The 22,596-nt window shown below is 32.7% G+C and overlaps 1 protein-coding gene across 7 annotated transcripts in view; it reads right to left on the reverse strand.

Annotated features, from left to right (window-relative positions):
- PIBF1 (progesterone immunomodulatory binding factor 1) overlaps positions 1-22,596 on the reverse strand; it is a 242,338-nt gene that overhangs the window by 71,498 nt on the left and 148,244 nt on the right. For all 7 annotated transcript variants that reach the window (XM_063102846.1, XM_063102848.1, XM_063102847.1 and 4 more), the window contains exons 11-13: positions 13,257-13,422; positions 6,033-6,183; positions 182-272 (exon numbers count right to left, since the gene is read on the reverse strand). In XM_063102846.1, coding sequence (XP_062958916.1) covers positions 182-272; positions 6,033-6,183; positions 13,257-13,422 — 408 coding nt within the window. The remainder of the gene's footprint in view (positions 1-181; positions 273-6,032; positions 6,184-13,256; positions 13,423-22,596) is intronic.

Here is a 22,596-nt window from a genome sequence, read left to right on the forward strand (position 1 = left end):
ACCATTAAACATACATGAAATTCGTGATTATTACTTATTGTTTTATTTTGTGAGCAATTTAATATATATGCATACTAAGAATAAAGTAAGTTTATCATTCAACTCAGTACATTATCAAAAAGCACAATGTAATTACATTTAGTTTGAGTAGATAAGAAAAATAAATACGTATTGATTTTACCTTTGCTTTAGTCGTCTTTTGGCTGTTGTGGGAACATTAGCACCGTAGCCATACGAAAAAAGAACCCTTTCAGCCTCATCTTCATTTTCAACTGGAAAATATTAAAGTGCATGATGTGAAACAACTTTTTTTCCCTTAAAACATATGACAAGTGAAAATAAAAGAGGTTATAATAATGAATTGGGAAACATAAGAATATTACAAAGGGATAATGTGAAATCTCCAACAGCTCACTGGTAAGTAGAAGCTAAATAGAAGCACATTTCTTAAAGTATATCCTTGCTTGGATATGTTCCATTTATTTACTGTTTTAATTTTTTTTTTTTTTCCCGGCTATCTGGTACCGGGATCCGAACCCTTGACCTTGGTGTTATCAATACTACACTCTAATCAACTGAGCTAACTAGCCACCCCTTGTTCATTTATTTTTAAAAGGTGTAAGGGATGGCATCATATAATGTTAAATTTTCTTATTATAAAGTATGGTAATACGGATGTTGTGTTATTTTGAAGGATTCAAAGGCTTTTTACATAAAATACATGTAATATGACAAATGGTAAAATATCAATTTTATTAACTCTTTTCTTGATTTAAAAAAGACTGCTTTTAATTAGGTCAGATATTCATTATTTTATCAGAAGAACAACTTTATTTTAACTTGCAAGAATAAAATTATGCACTTATGTAATCTACTCTGTGAAGAAAATGTGCATGTACTGATGTCCTTAATTTTTTTAATTGCAAAAAAGTTCAGCAAATATCATTTACTTCTAAATTATGCTCTTGTCACACCATTCCCCCAAAGGAATTTTAACTAATGGGTTAATATCTTATGAGCAGAAAGGTTAAATGCATTGACACTTTACTGTGAGTTGGGATTAAAAAAAATTTCATCAAAGGCCAGAAAAATTAGTTTTACTAGCTCAAAATTAAAGCAGTCAATGTCCTATAAAAACATTCATAATACTATTTATCAGCAACCGTTATTTTAATGCTAAAAAGAGAAATCTACTTTTGGTAATATTTCAGATTTAAAACAAAGCCACATACACGTGAAGCTTGACTATTTGCATGCCTATCAATGTAATACGCACATATTGGTGGATTGGTCCTTCTGTAGTAAAGATTTTAGAAATATTCCTAACTGTTTTACTTGGCTGTATTTTTCATGGTGAACCTGGATTAGCTTTCAGAGGTGGAATTATTAGTTGTGAGGGATACACGGAAGAGATGATATATTCCATTGCCAATACTGTTTTCATTTATCAGGTAACTCCAGATCTAAGACCATTTCTTCCATTTAGCTCCACCAGAACTAGGGCTAGTGTTTAGATATGTACCTGCTTATTGTCTCTCTTAAATACTTCTAAATTCAGAGGGGTGGGGGTAAGTTTACTTAACATATCAATAACCCATCAGGTATTGATGGATATGCTAAATCTGAGTTTAATACTTAATAGATTAATAACTCATGGGATAACTATTCTAGTGGGCATTTAATTATAGAAACAATGTACAATACAACATGGTAAATGCTACTAAAGAGATCTGAACAACGTAGAGTCTTAGAAGCAAAGCACAGAGCACACTATTTCCCACACTAGAAGATATTAGGAAGGTATGAAGAGAATGACATTCAGAGAGGAGCCGTAGGAGGGAATCATATGTACAAAGGCATACACTTGTGAAGTATGTGAAGTTTTAGTAATTATGAGGAAATTGGCTGGAGTTAGTCTGGAGAACAATAGCAGTAGAAAGGTAGGCTTTGTTCCAACAGTAAATGGAACTGAAGTCTCATTTACTAGGCCAAAGACTGGATTTTATTCTATAGTCAACAAGAAACTAACAGATTAATACAGGAAGGTGACACGACCGATGAAGTTTGGTTGTTGATGCTGATATTACAGAAAAAATTCCAATAATAGGGAAGAGGATGGCTTAGATTGGTGGCATAGATAATTCCTAACAAGTTATAGTAATAATCTAGCTGAGACATAGTCCATAATAGCAGTGGAGAAAAGAACTTGGATTCTAGATAGAGCAGGTATGAGGGTGAGATGAGGCACTCTAGATAGAATGGGAGAGGAATCAAGGTCAACAAAAGCTAGTAGGGTGAGTAGATAAAACTTTAACCTATTAACAAAACAAGAATGCAGGAAAATCAGTAAGTTTCAGGGACGGAAGAGGAAATACAAATAGTGTTAAATTTTCAATGACTGCAGAAGCTCCACACAAACCTGGGGGAATCACTTGGCTAAAGGCAGTAATGAAGTTGTGGAAAGGGATAAGATTATTCAGAAAGTGGGTAAGTAAAAATTGAAGAGAATGAGAGAAAAAGCCTTGGGGAAACATTAAGTAGAGTTAGAAAGTGGTAGAGTTAGGTAGAAAAAAAAATGCTGTAGAAGAAACAATCCAAGTCAGGTGACACAAAAAGCAAGAGAAGAGAGTTTTGAGAAATGTGACAAATGCTGAGCAGAGGTTACAAGAAGGATGAGGATAGACAGCAGGTCCTTGAACTACACAACTCGAAATCCAGGGTTTTTTAAAAACGGAATTTATTTACGTAGCTTTTAGGCAATACTTGTAACTTTTGACAACTTGATGAAATCTTGAAAACTAAACTCCTTAAATATCCAAATAAGCTTATTTGATTACAGAAAGTAATTCAAGTGTAAATAGGATACTGTAATTTGCTATGGTTATATCTTAAATAAATGAAGCCTAACCATCTTCAGGTTATTCAATGTGCTTACTGGCCATTTACATATCTTCCTTTGTGAAATGTTTGCTCAAACCTTTTGCCCATGTTTTAAATTGGACTATTTTCTTTTTATCATTGAGTTATATGAGTTCTTTTTATATTCTGGTGTATTAATTTCCTATTGTGGCTATAGCAGATAATAAGACTTCATGGCTTAAAACAATAAAAATGTATTATCTTACAGTTGTAGAGGTCAGAAGTCCAAAAATCAGTCTCACTGGGCTAAAATCAGAGTGCTGGCAAAGCTAGTTCCATATGGAGGCAGTAGATGAGAATCCACTTCCTTGCCTTTTCCAGTTTCCAGAGGCTGCCTGCATGCCTTAACTCAGCCCCTACCTCCATCTTCAAAGCCAGCAGTGTAGCATCTTCAAATTCTCTCTGACTTCTGCTTTTATCATTATATAAGCTTTTCTTTCTTTCTTTTTTTTTAAAAAGATGACCAGTAAGGGGATCTTAACCTTTGACTTGGTGTTGTCGGCACCACGCTCTCCCAGGTGAGCCAACCGGCCATCCCCATCTAGGGTTCCGAACCTGTGGCCTTGGTGTTATCAGCACCACACTCTCCCAAGTGAGCCACGGGCTGGCCCGCTATATAACCTTTTCTATTACAAGGACCCTTATGATTACACTGGGCTCATCCAGATAATCCAGAATAATCTCAGCTCAAGATCCTTAACTTAATCACATCCGTAAAGCCATCTCAGGCAAAATATTCACAGGTTTCAATGAGAGGGCATTTCTCAGCCTACCAAACTTTGATACTAGTTCTTTGTCTAATTCGTGTTTTGTAAATATTTTCTCTTAGTTATTTTCTTATTTTGAATATCATTCCTTTGTCAGATATAAAATTGAGAACATTTTCTCTGTGTCTGTGGCTTAGCTATTGATTTCTTAATAGTGTCTTTTGAAGAGCAGAAGTTTTTAATTTTGATGAGGTCTACTTTATCAATTTTTCTTTTATGGTAATTGCTTTCAGGATCAAGTTGCAAAGATACTCACCTATGTTTACTGGTAAAGGTTTATAGTTTTAGCTATAACATTTAGATATCATCTCATATTAATATTGGTGTAAGGAGGTTCATTTCCATAATGATGTCCAATTTTTCAGTACCATTTATTGAATAAACTTTCCTTTCTCCAGTTGATGACTTTTCCGCCTTTGTTAAAAATCAATTATTCAAGTATGGATCTATTTCTGGGTTTTCTAGTCTGTTTATTATTTTTATATTCATCTTTCCTTATGCCAGTATTATACTAGCTTGACACTGTAGCTTTATAGAAAGTCTTGAAGTCAGGCAGTATAAGTCTTCTAACTTTGTTTTCTTTTTTCGAGATTGCTTTGGCTGTTCTAGGTCCTTTGCGTTTCCATATAAATGGAATACAAAAGGGCCTGCTGGCATTATAATTAGGACAACATCAATTTTATAGATTTCATCATGTATTTCTTATTTTGGGGGGGGGGTCTTTAATTTCTCTTTGCAATGTTTTGTGGGTTTTTTTTTTTTTTGGCTAAATTTATTCCTAAATATTTTAACACTATTATAAATGAAGTTGCTTTTTAAAATTTACTTTTCCAATTGTTTGTTTCTAGTATATTTTTGTGTAATGACCTGATATCCTGCTAAATTTACTTATCAGTTTTAGTGGTTGTTTTATAATCTGAAAATACAGTCTTACTCTTCCTTTCTGATCTTTATATCTTTTATTTCTTATTTCTTGCCTTATTTACTTAACTGGTTAGGAGCTCAAATACAGTGTTAATATAAATCATAAAAGTAAAAATCCTTGTCTCTTTCTCTTCCTTAACAGGGAAAGCATTCCATATTTCACCATTAAGTATAATATTAGCTGTAGATTTTTTGTAGATGCCCATTATCAGACTGAGGAAGTTCCCTTCTATTCCTAATTTGTTTAGACAAAGGGACATATGCAAAGTTATGGAGATAAGGAAGAGCATGAAACTTTCAAAATAATAATAAGATACAAAGGGGAATGGCAAGACATAAAAAGTAGAAAGATAGGCAAGAGTCTAATCACAAAAAGTCATGCTAAAGAATTTGACTTTATGCTTACTTAGTGAAAACAACAGAGAGGCATTAAAGCAGGTATATGATATGATCAAATCTGTATTTTATAAAGATTACTTTGACTCCGGTAAAGAAACTGAACATAAATTTGGAATCTATTATAATTATTAGACATTGACCTTAGAAATGGAAAATAAGACAATGATAGGAATGAAATAAAAGTTTCTCTTAAATTGGTCTATAAATATAATCCTTACATAAAAATGTTCCCCAAATAATTAGAACCATACTAGATTCAAATTCAACTTCAACTGAAGTTTAAACCTACTTTTCTAAGAATGCGACTGTTATTTCTAACTTTTGAATACATACAATATTCTGTAGCAAATATTACAGTTAATGGTGAAATGTTAATTTTAAATATTCCTTAAAGTTAGGGATAAGACAGGAAGATGGAATAATGAGAGAGAATAAAAAGGAAAAAAAGAAATAGAAATTAAAGGTCAAAGATTATAATACAATATATATAATGAATTTCTATTCTTCCTTCAAGATTCACTCAAGTATCATTTCCCCTCTTAGATATTCTTCACCTCCAAGATGTAAATAATTCATGATTTCTTTTCTATTTCTGCTGAAAATGGCATATCTATTGCTCATAGAACTTCTCTTCCTACTTTAATCATTTGTTAATATTTTGTCTCTCCCAGTAGACTAAACTAGGAAGCTCAATGAAGCAAGAATTATTTGCATGTACTCCATATTCTCAGGTCATGACAGATGTAAATACTTAATAATTATTGAATAAGTGAACTAAATAAAATGATAAACATTTATTATATTTAACTTATTTCTTTTTGATTTCAACTGTTAGAATTAAGATGAACTAGTACTTAAAATATAGAATATTCTTTAAAAAATGGCCACCAATTATATTTTAAGAAAATATACCAAACTTGTTTCAGAAACAATGCCAGGTTTCTTGTGTTTCCAGAAAACAACAACAAAAAAAAGCGGGGGGTGGAGGAGGAGGGACAGTGGGGAAGACAGGAGGAGACTTACTTTCCGCAGTTTGCATTATTATTTCATCAAGCTCTTTTTCCAATTTCTCATAAATGTCTAACCTTGACTGATAATCAGAGTTCTGTACTTGAAGTTCAGTAATGCGTTTTTCAGAAGAGGCTTGGAGACTATAAAATTCCTTAGTTAAAACCTAACAGTGGAAGAAAAGAATTACGAAGGTAGAATTAAATAGTTTAACAGTTAAGACAAAGACATGGTACAAAGATATATTTAGGTTTTTTATCTTTCTAATTTAAATATTAAGAGAAAGTAGCTCAATTGAGATGACTAATGAGGAAATAAAATACATTTATTTCTAAGGTAAATGATTCAGTTGTTTTAAATTGAAAAATTATGAAGTACCTTATCCTTATTATATAAGTTTAATAAAAAACAAATTAAAAACTTAGAAAAAGCTATAGTATATGCTTGTTAGAATTTTTAAAATGCAATAATGTCATACCTGGAGATCATTTATCTGGCAATCACAGCTATCTGAGAAAGGCTTACAAAACTGTGTCTAAAAATGATATACAGTACTCATAATGAGTCCTTCAGTTTTTTATTAGAGCTTATTTAATCTACTTTACCATGGTTTTAATAACATTTTTGGTTTCTGGGGCAGTAATAAATTCAAAGAAGCAAATCAAAAGGTAAATGTGAAGTGCTGCTTGGGGCAGTGTCAGGAAATGCCCTTGTAAAAAAAGAAGGGATAAAAAAATTTATAAAGAAAGAGATGCAAAAAGCATGGAAACTGGAATCATTTTGTGTAAGAGCAAAAAAATCTTACACTTTTCAATGGTAAATCATTGAAGGAATCAATGTGATGATAATAATGAATCAACTAAAAAGGAGATGCTTCTAGTCACAAAGGAATGTTTTAATGCTTAAATTCCAATGATCTAGAAAGTATACTTACTAGTACAGATTAAATTATGGAGTGGTATTACACCTGTTTCCTAATACAGCACAATGTACTGTTTCCTGAGAGGCAATAGAATGTTATAATTAAGAATATGATCTTGGTTTGGAGCCAGAAAAATTTGGATTTCAATATGGCTTTGACACTTATTAGCTGTGGCCTTAGGCAATTAGTTTTTTTCTTTTTTCTGTGGCTGGCTGGGTGTGAGGATCTGAACCCCTGACCTTGGTGTTAAAACATCATGCTCTAACCAACTGAGCTAACTGGCCAGCCAAATTACTATTCTTTTTAGGCCTACCTTAAAACATTATTGGTGGGATTAAATGAGATAATAGATTTACAGTGCTTAGCAGAGTGCCTAGAACATAGAAAGTGTTGAAATATACTATTACTACTATGAGAAATATAATTATGAGAACTCTATTAAATAGCTCATGGAAATAGAGCTCCACTGATTTAATTATCCTGAATCCTCTATAATTAAACACTTTTGAAGACAACTTATTTTCTCAAATGATGTAAAGTTTACCTTAAGTAAATGCATATGATTTTTGTGTGCTTTCTGTGATGTGGAAAAAAGAGATACATAAGATAAAGAAGGCCTAATTATAGTTCTTAACAAGCAGAAATTCCAATTTAGTTTTCCTTAACTCACTCCACGTCATTTCCTTCAATTTTCATTAAAACTCCACTCCAAAGTAAACAAAATGTTATCCCCCACTCTCCAAATAAGTTTCTCCAGGGTGGAGAGGAATAACACGGAAATAATATTTTTAGGATGATTTCTAGTGTCTCCAATTGGATCAGAAAAACAAAATTCATGTTTTAGTATTATTTCTGTTTTATTCTGGCTGGCTGGGAATGTATTTTCTAGAAACTCATTAATTCATTATAAGAAAATCACTGCTCAGTCAGTGAAACAATCTGGGGCTTTCATGGTGCTCATTATATTGGGATGTAATTCGTTAAGAATCTGTTGGTTGATGACACATTAAATCCACTGTCAAAAGAGACAATTAGTAAAGGTAGTGTTAAATGACTATTCCCACAGCAGAGCTGATACTTTTTCATCTGTACTCCACATCCACTCCCAACAAAAAGATCACACAAAGAAAACCTGCAGATAAAGAATCAAAATGCTGAAGACAGGATATTTTATTAAGTATTATTTTAAACATGTAAGATCATTACATTTCAATTTAAAAAATGAGATTTTGAAAGTACTATTAAATTGGACACAATTTAAAATCTAAAAAAAAAAAAAGAAAAAAAATCTTCTCTTTAAAACATGGAGGGGAGGTCCCAAGAAATTTCTGATTTGGGGTTTCTCCTAAAACCATGGTGAAGAATTCCCTTTTACTATGGATTTGTCTGAGTTACTGCTATAAATAAATTTATTACCATTTCTGAAAAGTCAAAGAAGAACTTGATTATTTAACCCATGGAAGGCTATTGTATTGAAGATTCTTTAGGAAAAATCAATATATGAACATTTGAGTTTAAGCATCAATGCATAAAATAGGTCAATTACTTATAGGAATCCCTTAAATATCAATCTGTCAGTGAAAGTTTCCTTCCTTCATATGGAATAACACAATAACACATATATTGTGTTAACTGAATGATAATATAACATTATGGGTCAATAATTGCTTTGAAAAAGAGACAAATATATAAAGCCAGTGTTTGGGAGCATTTGCTAATTAATAATTTACCAAAAATAAAATAAATCATCCCTATACTAACTGTAATCACACTATTCATTCATTTTCCATGGAGCATCCACCATGGGAGAGGCACTGTATTAAGCATTGGTGACACAAATAGTCTCAGTCCTCTACAGGCCTCAGTTTAATAAAGGTAGAAAATGTAAAGAAATTTCCCCAAAGCTTCAGTTTTATCAACTAGAGTTATTAGAACCATGATATTTTTACAAAGGTGTTTCTCCATAAAATACCTTTAAACAAAACAATGTAATAATTACTAGTCACCTGCATCCATAGACCAAGTGGATAGGTCTGTGGGAGAGTGATTTTCAGATTGTAAGTTGCAACCTTGAGGAGGTCATGCAATCAATTTGGTTTGCAACCAGCTAAAGACAATAAAATAGAATGATTTGGAAAAGATCAGCACTGTATGCTGTGAAGTATTGTGTTTTGTGAAACATTTGTTTCAGAAGTACACACAAAGAGGTGCTTCTCTTCAATATAAATAGCTTCTTCCACCTATCCACCCCAGGCCCCAAGACATATCCTCAAGTATAGTGTCTGCAGAGTTTCCTGAAGAAGGTATATAAAAAATTTTAAATGCTGAACACTGATTGGCTTTAGAAGTAGAAAGCATCTACAATTTTTGCTTGTGGGTCCTTAAATAGACATACATATTTAATACCATTTTTATGTTTTTCACTAAGGCTTTATTTTCTGAGACTCTTTATCTTGTTAAGCTTAGTTTTACTTATTAGGGTACTTTTCAGAAGTGTAATCTTTGAGGGATTATTGTGGTAAATACTTTATTATTTGAATATTGTGGTAGTTAAAAGTATGGGATTTGAAGTCAGGTTGGTCAGATGTGAGTTCAAATCACAGTTCAGTTATTACTAGTTGTGTGACCTTAAGTAATTTAACTTCTTCACGAACAAAAAAGTAGAAATAAAACATAATTGCCCATGGCCTATTTATTAATTAATAACAACCACTACTAACTTTTGGTATATTTCTTCAAAATCTTCCCCCCGCCATGCATTGTTTAAAATCTAGTATTTATAGTTACGTAAAGGGCTGTTTTCACCTAATATTATAAAAGTGTATACTCCATGTTTTCATATTTTTATGTGATCTTAAAATATCAATCGAACACCATTCCACCAAAAAATAAATGTATTTTTAAACATAACTATTTTCCAATAATGTGATTTTATAGCGTTCAGTTCTTAGCTATTATAAATACTGCACTGAGTATCTTTATGCATGAAACTTTTCACATGTTTATGATATATCCTTACAAATACACATTGCCAAATTGTTTTCAAGAATGATATAACAATTTAGAATGTACAGCTCTTTTAAAGTAGCTTTTAGAGATAACTGAATAAAAATAGTTAAAAAAGAAATATTTGGATATTTTAGAGATATTTACACAACACACATATTTCCAGGTTACATACAAAAAGTTGTATTTTCTGATATTTATCCCATAATATAGTTGCCTTACATTATAATTTGGGGAAAATGCTTTAATATCTGATTAATTTTCAATTGGGAAAGGCTTCTAATTGATTTTCAGTTTCTTTGCCTCTTAGCTTCTGTGTAATGACCTACAATTACAAATGTTCATAACTGTGAAAAAAACTTTCATATGCAGAAAGGAAAATTGGAAGTGTAAACCATTTGAGTTTACTAGCTGACACACTATTGTGGGATCTGAAAAGTAAAGAAAAATCCAAAACTTCATTTATGTTTTTATTTAACAAATACTTATCTTTTGGAAAGGGATACTTTCATTTCCATAGCATTTCCTTACTAACTTTACCTAAAACAAAATTCTATAGCATCAAAGCAAAATATTTTGAGAATGTCTATGAATAGGTGCTAAGAATAAATGGGTGCTTTATAGGTACCAAACAGGCTCTTTATAGCAAAGTTATGAAGCAGTTGCTATTATTATTCCTATTTGACAGATGAAGCAACCCGGGCTCAAAGAAAAGGCATAGATCACCCAGAAAGCAGTGACTAAATGGGAGTCAGATCTTAGGTCTACTTACTGCAAAGCTCACAGGCCTACCCACTACTCAATACTGCTATAAGAAATTCTGTTTAGGCAGAAAAGAGTTTCTTTTTTTTTAATGATAAAACTGAAAAGTTTTCAAACCTCACCACTGCTCAACAGTAAAAAAGTGTGTGTGATCTGATTAATTGCCTAGAGCATGCAGTCCAATACCATAGCCACTAGCCACATGTAGCTAACTAAATTTAGATTTAATTTAATTAAGGTTAACTAAAATAAGAAATTTAGTCCCTCAGTTGCACCAGCCACGTTTCAAGTGCTAAATAGCTACATGTGGCGAGTGGCTACTGAACTGGATAGATCAGATATAGAACATTTCTATCATTACAGAAAGTTCTATTCAACACCCTGTTCACACTGGTAGCTTCTTGAAGATAGGAATCATTTCTTGTTAAAAATTATGTGTGTAATCAAGCCTAGCACAGTTCTCATCACTGAACAGATGCTTAGTTAAAAAGTACTGAGATACTATCAATTCAATTAACTACACACCAGACTCTGGCTAGGACCTGGGAATTTACTGGTCATTTAAAAAACGGTCCAGGGCTTGCCTTCATAAAACTTAAAGTCCAATGGGGAGAATAAAGAAAATAAAAATCACCCATAATTATACCATTCAGAAATAAACTAGCATTTTGATATATTTCCTTCAAATCTTTTTTCTATGTACATTGTTTTTTTACGGAACAAGTAACATATAGTCAAGATTATGCTAATGACATAATTGCAACCTTTATTTAATATTTTTAGTGAACAATTCCCCCAAATCTAAAATATTCAAGAATAAGAGTGCATGCAGACAATACATGAACACAGCAAAATACACAATTTATAACACACTAATTGAAAACTGTTTATCTACTCTTGGACATTTAAGTTACTTCCAATTTATACTATAATAAATAATGCTGTGATATAAGTCATTAATATAAAGCTTTATAAACATCTCTTATTATTCCCTTAGGTAAAATTCCTTTAACTAAAATCACTAAATCAATTTTTCAAGGCCTTTAACACAGATTACCATATTGTCCTCCAAAAGGGCTGTTCCATTTTCTAACTGCATGAGTTTCCCATTTAAGGGTACTCCTGCCAACACTTTAAAAACAACACACAGACCTATATAAAGGTAAAAGAAAGTTTAAATTTATATTTCTTTAATTATCAGTGAGAATACATATTTTCATCTATATATTAGCAATTAGCATTTCTTTTCTTGGAAATGGCCCATTCCTTTTTTCCTTTCTGGGAGAGGAAAGCATGCTCTCTTGATAAGAGGTCTTTTAAAATTAAGGACACAGGCTTTTTGTCATGCATAATACAAACACTATTTTTCAGTTTCCATTTTGCCTTTAATATTATTTAGACTTTTTTTTAACATACGTGTTTTATTTTTCCTATATGATTTCTTTCCTTGCTTTAATCAATAGATTAACAGATTAATTCCCAAACTGACATAAAATTTCATCTACATTTACTTCTAATAATTTTATAGTTCCATATATACATCAGCTTAGTAATCCACTTGAATTTTATTTTGGCATACAGTGTGATGTATGGATCCAACTATTTTCTCTAAATACTCAAATGACTATCACAGCATCATTTATTGCCTAATTCATATTTTCCCCACTGATTTGAAATACAACTTTTATCACAAATAAATTCTTAAATTTATGTGAATATGTTTTCGGGGCTTTGTATTTCATACAATTTATGGAATTTTTTTGTGGGTGTTTTAATTATTCTTGCCTCAGAATTCATTTTAAAATGCGACATAAGGGCAGGCCCGTGGCTCACTCGGGAGAGTGTGGTGCTGATAACACCAAGGCCATGGGTTTGGATCCCTATATAGGGATGGCCAGTTAGTTCACTGGGTGGGTGAGCGTGGTGCTGACAACACCAAGTCAAGTGTTAAGATCTCCTTACCGGTCATCTTTTAAAAATAAATAAATAAATAAGAAATAAAATAAAATGTGACACATACTTCCTCTCATTCTTCCTTTTAAAAAATGTTCTTTAAAAATATTGACTATTGTCTGTTTTTCCTTCCAGCGGCACTATAGCATTACTTTGTTGTGTTAAAAAAAGCATACAAGTATTTGATTAGAAATAAACATATAATATTACTTGACGAAAATTGAAAAATACAATACTGAATATTGCCATCCAGAAAGATGGTGTTTCTTATACACATCAATGAAGTTCTATAGTTTTCTTGATATAGACTCTGCACTATTCTTACTAAAAATATTCCAAGTAATTATATATTTTTGTCTGCTAATGTGTACAAGACTTTTCATTTTTTGTTTTCTAACAATTCCAGTCCTTTTCGGTATACATCTTTCTGAAACACATACTTCCCTGGTTATTTTGTTGTTGTTGTTGTTGTTTGTTTTGTTTGTTTGTTTTTTGTGCAGGACAGTACCAGGTCTTACAGAAGACATAAAGCTTTATATAAACCTTAGGGAGCTTATGTGCTATGCTAATGCTGAAAAAAAAGCTTGTAAATGTACCTCCAATTTTTTCTGATATTTTTCACATTCCAATTGACACTGTGTGAGATTTCTTGCAGTTTCTTCTTGTAGAAGTTGTATACGCTCACTTTCAAAAGCTTTTAATTTACTTTGATGAAGAAATTCTGTTACTTTGCTTTCTGTACTTAGTTGCAGCTCCCTGTACCTGAAAGAAGCAGAGTGGTTATTGAGACTCCAAATAAAGCAGTCTCAATGATTTATATAAACTTACTTCTACTTTTTCCACAACCGCAATATTTATGCAGTTAATAGTTTATATTTATTCAGCACAGCTTTTATAAATAATTTAGAGGCATATGTATTGAAATAGGTAAGTCCAGAAAACATAACACACCAATTCATTTCCTTCATTCCATCTTTATTTTCATTCCTTCCATCCCCAAATAATTATTGACTATCTATTACTATTATTACTATTTTGTAAGACACTTAAAGTAAAAAATGGTAAGAGCAAGTTTCAGTTATATTGCTTAAAATGATTTAATTTCTATACTTTTCATAGGCCTTCTTAAATCTATAGCATTATTTTTCAAGCTTGCTATTTCATTCTAAATCTAAATAATGTCAGGTAGAGAAGAATGGCATGGAATATGCACGTTGAACTGCAAATTCTTGAGACACTTGTAAAATAAACAGTTAAGTTAGTAAATATATGTATATTTGGATATTACAAAAACATAATCTATAAATTGTAAAGATAAATACAGAACTACAGGTAGTCTATTACAACACAGACAAGGAATATTCTCTTCATTCCATAGGTATAACTAGTAATGAAAACATTTCCACTTAACATATAAATCATCACTTATAAATCTGAAAATAGTTCAGGTTGAATTGTGTTCTAACAGAAAATGAAACACAGATACATTATATCTTTTCAGGGAGCTATTATGAATCCAGTGTAATGCTAGATATATTAAAATGCATTACTTCAAACATTTATTGAGCTAGTCACTACACTAGGTAATGCGCATACATTGGTGGACAAAATATGGCTTTTTTCCCCTTCAAGAATTTACAGTTTCCTAGGGAAGACAGGCAAATAAACATAAAAATTTAATAGAGTATGGTAAGTGCTTCAGTAGGGTAATCCGTACGTTCAGTGGGAGCATACAGGAGGGAGACCCAACTTGGTTTATGTAGGGGTATGTGTGTAAAACAGGAGGAGGCATGGGGTAAGAGATGTTCTAGGGCGAAGAAACATAGTATGTGCAGGGCAAGGAAGAAGAGAACATAGTATGTTTTATCCATGGTATTTCATTTAATCCTAATAACAGTCCTACTAGGTATTTTGCAGATGAGAAGCCTGAAGCTCAGAGATGACAATGAATTTCTTTAACAGGAACAAGCTGTTAGTAAATTTCAGGTTGGTTCTCAAACATAGTTTTATATTTGACTCTACAGCAATGGTCCTTTCACTATTACATGATATTCTTAACTGACATTTCTGAGGTAAGATAAACCTTAAAATGTTTTTTAAAGGTCATTTCTCTCCTGTAAGTGACAAAGCATAATGAGAGAAGATAGACATTAGATATCTGCTACAGGCTACTCCACTCTTGGCACTCTTATCTTTGGTAAAAGTATCTCACATTCAGATTGGTGAAAGTTCTGTACAATGCATGCTACACATTACTCAATATATAGTAAACTATAAGGTGAATGTCAGCTTTTGTGTTTAACTTTTTTTGGAAAGTCCTGGCATTAATTATAAAAAACTTCTTACAATTTTATTTTAAAAATTTATACAGAAAAGTAAACATTGATAAAAATTTTTATTGACACATAATTCACATGCCTTTTTAAAGTGTACAGTTCAGTAGTTTCTAGCATATTCACAAATTTGTGCATCACCACTAATTAAAAACATTTTTATGATCCTAAAAAAAACCCCATTACCATTAGCAGTCACTCCCCATCCTCTTTTTCCCCCCAGGCCTGGAAACCACTAATCTCCTTTCTGTCTGTATGAATTTGCTTACTCCAGTCATATCATAGAAATAGCATCATGTAACATGTGGCTTTTTGATGTTTTAAAATTTCATTCACATTGTAGCAAAAATCAATACTTTATTCCTTTCTACTGTTGGATAATATTCCACTGTATGGATATACCACATTTTGTTTATCCTATCATCAGTTGATGGACATTTGGGTTGTTTCCGCTTTTTGGCTATCATGAATAATGCTGCTATGAACACTGGTGTACAAGTTTTGTGTAAACGTATTTCATTTCTCTTGGTTATATACATAGGATAAAATCACTTTGTTATACGGTCACTCTATTTTTGACTTTTGAGGAACTGCCAAACTGTTTTCCAAAGCGGTTGCAACATTTTACATTCCCACCAGCAATAACATGGGTGCCAATTTCTCATCTTTATCAATACTTATCATTGTTTACCTTTATTATAGCCATCTTGGCGGGTGTGAAGTGGTAAAAAAAATTCTCTTACTCAAAAACTTTCTAATTCAACATGTTACTGACATGAAAATGTCCTTGTACTCCTTAGGGCAAGTTGTTTTATAAATATAAATGCATAAAACATGGGTGAAATCAATACCTTTTTTGAATGCTAAACTATGGAACATACATAGACCGCAATACTGAAAAAAATTCTAGATAAGTCATTTAGAATGTTATATTGGTCTCTAAGATAATTTGTTCTGAATAAACTGCAAATTTTTCCTTTTTAATAATTCAAGACAGTGTGAGCACTTAAATCTTCGGTTATAGTACCACCTGTTCTTATTCATTATATGGCACCTGAAAGTTACTTTTAGCACTAATATCCTTTCCCTACATTGAAAAGTTTAACAGTAGACAATATTGAGACACTTAGTATATAGACAACTTAACAAAAGTTAAACAATAAACTATCTAGGAGATAACAATTATCTCCTAGAAATTTGAGTATACCAAGTTTAACAAACTGAAGCTTCTATAAAACCAAATGATAATGCTAAAGGACTAATCTATTTTTTTAAAAAATAATTTTATTTATTGAATCAAAATCGATTATACGTATTTTGGGGGTTGAACATTGAGATATGTTGATCAAATCAATATTACTAGCATATATATATTGTTACAAATTGTAATTATTCTTAATGCCCCTTGTCCAATCTCTCCCCTTCCCCCATTCTTTCCCCCCTGCCCCCTATAATTACCCTAGATTTCTTCTCTCCTTCTGAAAGAATAATGGTTACTCTGTTAATTTGTTGCCTAGAGGATCTGTCCAATGCTGAGAGGTATGATCAGGTTCCCCAATATTATCATAGAGCAGATGCTTCTTCTGTCACTCTGAAATGGGCTCTGTGGAGAGAGACATCCTCTTTTTTTCTTTGTCTCTGCTGGTGACTCTCCTTATGTCAATGCACTCCAGTGGTAGGTGGACCATCTGCGTGGTGGTTGTGGCGTCCAGCTGCTTTTGCGGCAGCCATGGTTATCATGGTGACTGTGGTGGGCCACCCACATGGAGGTGATGTTTTTGGCATGCTCCTTGGCGCTGGCAGTGCGCCCGGCTGTGGGGTGTGTCTGGTCCCCTTTTCCATGCCTCTGGTCCCTGGGCGGGCCCGAAGCCCTGGCATCGTGTGCCTGGTTGTGGGAGGTGGGTCCGGTCCCATTCTCCATGCCTCGGGTCCCCAGGCTGGACCTGAGGTGCTGGCGTGGTGTGCCTGGTTGAGGGAGGGCGGTTAGGTCCCCTTCTCCATGCCTCGGGTCCCTGGGTGTGCCCTGAGGCACTGGCGCAGTGTGCCTGGTTGAGGGAGGGTGGTCCAGTCCCCTTCTCCATTAAAGGACTAATCTATACCAATGTTGTTTATACAGTAGAGAAATCTGCCTCAAATCATTAGGCCTTTGTAATAATTTTAATTATTTTAATTTGCTAAATTGAACAGTGAAAATGTTGAGTAAACATTACAGCTACAAAAGTAGCTCCAGCAGTGAGGAACTGATGATGCCAAGAGCATAGCCGGATAGTTTCAGGTAACTCCCATTTAACCTGTTTTGCTAATATAACCTGTCACATTTTACTTTATTGACTTGGACTTCTCATCTCATCCTATCAATCTGAACATCTTATTTGAACTAAGTCAGTATTATTCACACATTAACAACTTTATGTTTGACAATCTCATTTAGCAGAGAAACCTTAAGAGGTCAAATTTCACAAAGTTAAAGTATAATCAGACTCTCCAACTGTGCTCACAACCATCTCATCCTTTGGCTACATTTGTCTTTATGCTACATTTGTACTGGGTTTTAGTTTTCATAAGACCCACTCATATATCACATTCTACTTTAAAAATAATAATAGGAAGTCCTAGAATGAACTGTTTGCTCTAAAGTAATATTCACTGCAACAGAAATTTTAGGGCTGGAAGTACAAGGATAAAAATAATTTTAAGGGTGAAAATCAGCTATTATACAGTGAACTACAAAGAAGGTACCCCCTAAGAAACGCTTTCAGGCTAGAATTAATTAAATTCCAAATAGCATGGTATGTTCTGTGATGCTGAAAAATAACCACAGGAGAGTGACATCAACACGACATTGAATTCTCAGAAATAAGAGAACTTATTTAAACAAAAGCACTTGATAAAACATCAAATAACAACAGGTTTCCATAACAATATTTACATTGGCAAACTTTACATACAGACTACATGGAAAGTTTTACTCTGATGTATGAAGCCAAGCATGCATATGGTTTATTCCCAATCCCACCAACAAGGTCATTACTGAGTAATAAGGTGAAAGACCCATATTTAACCCATTATTAGCCTTTTATTTAATCTCAGTTTTTTATTCCAATGAGAAATGATCTTTTAATTTTGCCCATAAAATATTCATGGCATCCACTTTTAAAACTGGGCATTTATTCTGACCCCAGTTATCTAATCTCATTTTCTATCTCGGTTTGTTTTTGTTTTGGTTTTTTTTGGTGGCTGGCCAGCACTGAGAACCGAACCCTCGACCTTGGTATTACATCTAATCTCATTTGGTAGACAGGTATTCTAAGGCAAAATATCCAAAAAGTATTGTATTCAGTGGTGAGGTTCATATAATCACCAGGACCAGGAAATGGTCCTCCCATTAAGAAATTTAAGAGCTGGTCCAGTGTGGAAGTAAGACAATGCAGTAGTTAAGGCAAAGCATTTGTCTGTATGTAGAGGGACAACTGTGTGTAGAAAAAGAGTATAGGAAGTAGGACTATGACCTAAGGTAGACTGGGAAAAGAAGCTAAGCAAAGTAACAGACTCTTCAGTACAGGTGAGGATTCAGGGAAACATTTTTAGTAGTTAGGCATTAGGCAGATTAACTGGATAGAAAGTTTTAAAAGATACTTTCAATACTTCACTGAAATACAGAGAGATGGGTCAATAAAGAGAGAATACTGTGGCTTATAAAAACACATGGGAGCAAGTAGTCACGGCTGGACCACCAAATCCTTTGTGTGAGTAGGATAATTTAATTCTAAATTCTACAAGCAAGTGGGGCTGCTGACAAACTTTCTACACTGGAAAGGAGTACTTTGAAACACAGAGGGGCCTTAATCTCCAGAAGATCCACTTGATCCACTTTGGTGGATTTAGCTGTAGGAAATTGGTGTTGACAAGGGCAGAAGATGACATCTCTACTGAGAATTCAGTCTTGCTCACAAGGATAACAACTGTATATATTTTCATATACAGCCTTCTCTTCTCTGCACAAGTAGATATTTTCAAACTAATTTTCAATTCTGTAAGTAATTTATCAAATTCACTCTTAGAGTAAAAACTATAAATATTACAAATAAAGATTATAGACTTCTTTATCACCATTCTCAACTCTATGTCTCCTTTTAAAGATAACCACTGTTAACAGTTTTCTGTGTATCTTTCTAGAGTTTTTTTTTTAACATGCATGTGTATCATACATGAAAGAATAAATCAATCTCTTTTTTCTTTTTTAAACAAATGGCATAATATCATACATACTTTTTTTTCTGTGGCTTCCTTTCTCACTTAAGAATATGTCTTGAGGGCTGGCCTGTGGCTCACTTGGGAGAGTGTGGTGCCGACACCAAGGCCACGGGCTCGGATGCCTATGCCGATTAGCTCACTTGGGAGAGCGTGGTGCTGACAACACCAAGTCAAGGGTTAAGATCCCCTTACCAGTCATCTTTAAAAAAAAAAAAAGTATACGTCTTGGAATCATTCCATGTCTGTACCTCATTCTTTTGATTTGCTACATAGTAGACCACAATGGGGACATAATCATTTAATTAATTACAATTCATTTAATTAATTCTAAACTGATAAACACTTAGATCATTTCAAAATGCTTCAAAGCATTATGCACTGTGCCTAATATAATGTATAATATATAATATGTATAATATATAATAATTGCCTCCCTTGCACATGTGAAAGTTTCTCTAAGAAAGATATCACGAAGTGGAATTGTTTAATCAAAATATTTAAAACTTTGATACTTACTAAATTTCTGCCCAAATGTCTATAATAATAATTAGAAATGCTACTAGAAGTGTATGAAATATGGTTTCTTCATGTCCTTACCAATATCTGATATTATCATCTATAAAAATGTTTGCAATGTACATTATAGCTAATGAATTATATCCTCATATAGAATGTGCTACCCTTCCCCCAATATCATAACTTAAAAATTTTCATGTTATTAAACCCCCTTCATAAATATTATTTTCTGTTGGCTTCATAATTTTCCATTCTCAATAATTCCTCTATTGTTAAACATTCAGTCTCTCCCCAATTTCTCACCTCATTGTCACACCAAATAATAGTACCCAGTTTATTCACCCACCCAATGCAATGGGCTTTATTCTGAGTAATGTGTGAATTTTCAAAACCAAAATACATCTTTGAAGAAAGGCAGCTACAAGGACTGTGCTGTAAAGTTATCATATTGAACAATACCAGCATTGTTGAAAAAGTGTATGGGCCACTAATGTGCTGGCTTTGGTGGAGGATATTCTCATTTGTGTCCATATATTCTGATGTGTTTCTTTTAAAAATAGAAACTTGACTCATGATTTACACACATATTTAGACATGGATATATCTAAAATCACATAAGGACATTTACAGTTAAATAAGAAGAAAAGAATTGTACATCTTGAAGAAATGATATACCTTGTAGGTAAAGATTCTGGGAGAAAGGAGGTGAGAGAAGAAAATTAGTTGTTTTTACATTACATGATTCAACTTAAAAGTACTTTATTAGCATGGGAGATCTAAAAAATGGAAAATTAAATACTCTCCATTTAAATAATTTTGGCTAAAATATATCTTCTCACAATGAAGTGTTATTTGTCAAATAAGGGATGAACTACTTATCACTATCTCATTAGTGTCTAGTATAAATCTTTGGTTGGTTACTTTTTTTTTTTTTTAAAGATGACCGGTAAGGGGATCTTAACCCTTGACTTAGTGTTGTCAGCACCATGCTCTCCCAAGTGAGCTAACCAACCATCCCTATATACAGGGATCCGAATCTGTGGCCTTGGTGTTATCAGCACCACACTCTCCCAAGTGAGCCATGGGCCGGCCCTGGTTGGTTAGTTTTTCATATCCTGAAAACATTTGAAAGATCTCGGAATCCAGAAATAAGCACATCTGCCCTACTATACGCAGTCTACAATTTCTAATCTTTTATTTAAAAAAAACCAAAAAAAGTACAATTTTACATAGTTTTATGTATTTCAAATATATCAGAATTTATACACATATATATTTATATAAATGAATACCAAAATTTACAACTGAATTTTGAAAGGCAGATTTGTAAAAATCTATAGATATTTAAAAACAACTTTTCATATTACCATATCTTTAATATTTAATCAGTTAAAATGGAAGGAGGGCGGATTCAAATCTCCTATTATTCAGATTACATGTCAACTTAGTATATTGTAATATGCCCTCCTACTGGGATGTGTCTGCTCTCTAGAGGAGAATCACTATATATACTGAGAGAAGTTACTGATAGAGCATGTCGCATATGTGAAAATTTTGAATGTAGAAAAAATATTAAGAACAATTGTTATATATTAGAGAATACATCCGAAATTGCTTTCTTTTCATGTTGGTATTAAAATAGAAATGTTATCTTAGAATTTATTTTATTTTGGCTTTGTTTTTTATCTTAGAGATTTTACTTTTGTGCATTATTGCTACCTATTGTTCTACCAACTATTTTCTTTCTTTTTTAGTTATATTAAAAAATCTTAAATATATACCTAAATACTGAATCAAAATTATTTTCAAAAATTAGAGCATCAGTTACAGAAGTTAAAAATACACACATAAAATTACAGAGAAACAGAGTTCTAGTAACTCAGATCTTTCCCTCTCAATTGTGAAAGTTTACAAATTGAAAAGCAATAACGTAGGGACAACTTATAAAACCACCATCAATGTTGCAACAATGATTACTACAGGACATGAGAAAAGAATTTAAAAGGCATTTCAGTATTTGTCCAAATGCTTCTGCCATGCAGATGATTTCTTCAACCAGTTCACTTCTCAGCTATAATACTACATCTGTCACTTTTGGCTTACAAGCTAATTCTTAAATGAATGTGATAGATCTTTTTTTGCTGAGTTAAAAATGTTGAGTATGTTTAACAACTGTACCATGGATTTGTAAGAATTTCAAGCACGTATTTAGAATAATTTGATGCATCTATTATATCGGGATCAAATAAAATATGTAATGTCATTAAAAAATAAACAACGTAGTAAGATCTGGCCATCTTATAAAGCCAAAAAATAGGTACTACAGGTATGTGAAGATAAAAGTACTTAAGTGAAACTTATATAAAGGAATGCTGCCTTAAAATAAATCAGAGCATGTATGAGATAAAATTAGAGTAAAACATTTTTTAGCAGTGTTTGAATGGACTGTTGTTTTCCCTCTTGTGGCAACATGAAAACAAACACTCAAAATTCAGCTTGAATCATCCTCTGAACCAAGAATGTTGTTTAAATTAGTGCTTCATAGCATTCAAAACTCTCATGCTGCTTTCAATACATACCTCAGAGTGTTAGTCTACATTAAAGAAAAATATCAGACTCCATAAAATGAATCTAAAAGTCATTAGAAAAAGCACTTTTTTAGGGATGCTTTTATGAAGAACAATATGAAGTATTAACAGTAGCAGGATGGAGGCTAATCACAGTTTTATCTTATTATTCCATAATACGAGGGTACTTCAAAAAGTTCATGGAAAGATTCATATTACCTTTTTATTTTTCCATGAACTTTTTGAAGTATCCTTGTATACAGCTC

The sequence above is a fragment of the Cynocephalus volans genome, chromosome 7, assembly GCF_027409185.1.
Source record: "Cynocephalus volans isolate mCynVol1 chromosome 7, mCynVol1.pri, whole genome shotgun sequence".
NCBI classification, from domain to species: Eukaryota; Metazoa; Chordata; class Mammalia; order Dermoptera; family Cynocephalidae; genus Cynocephalus; species Cynocephalus volans.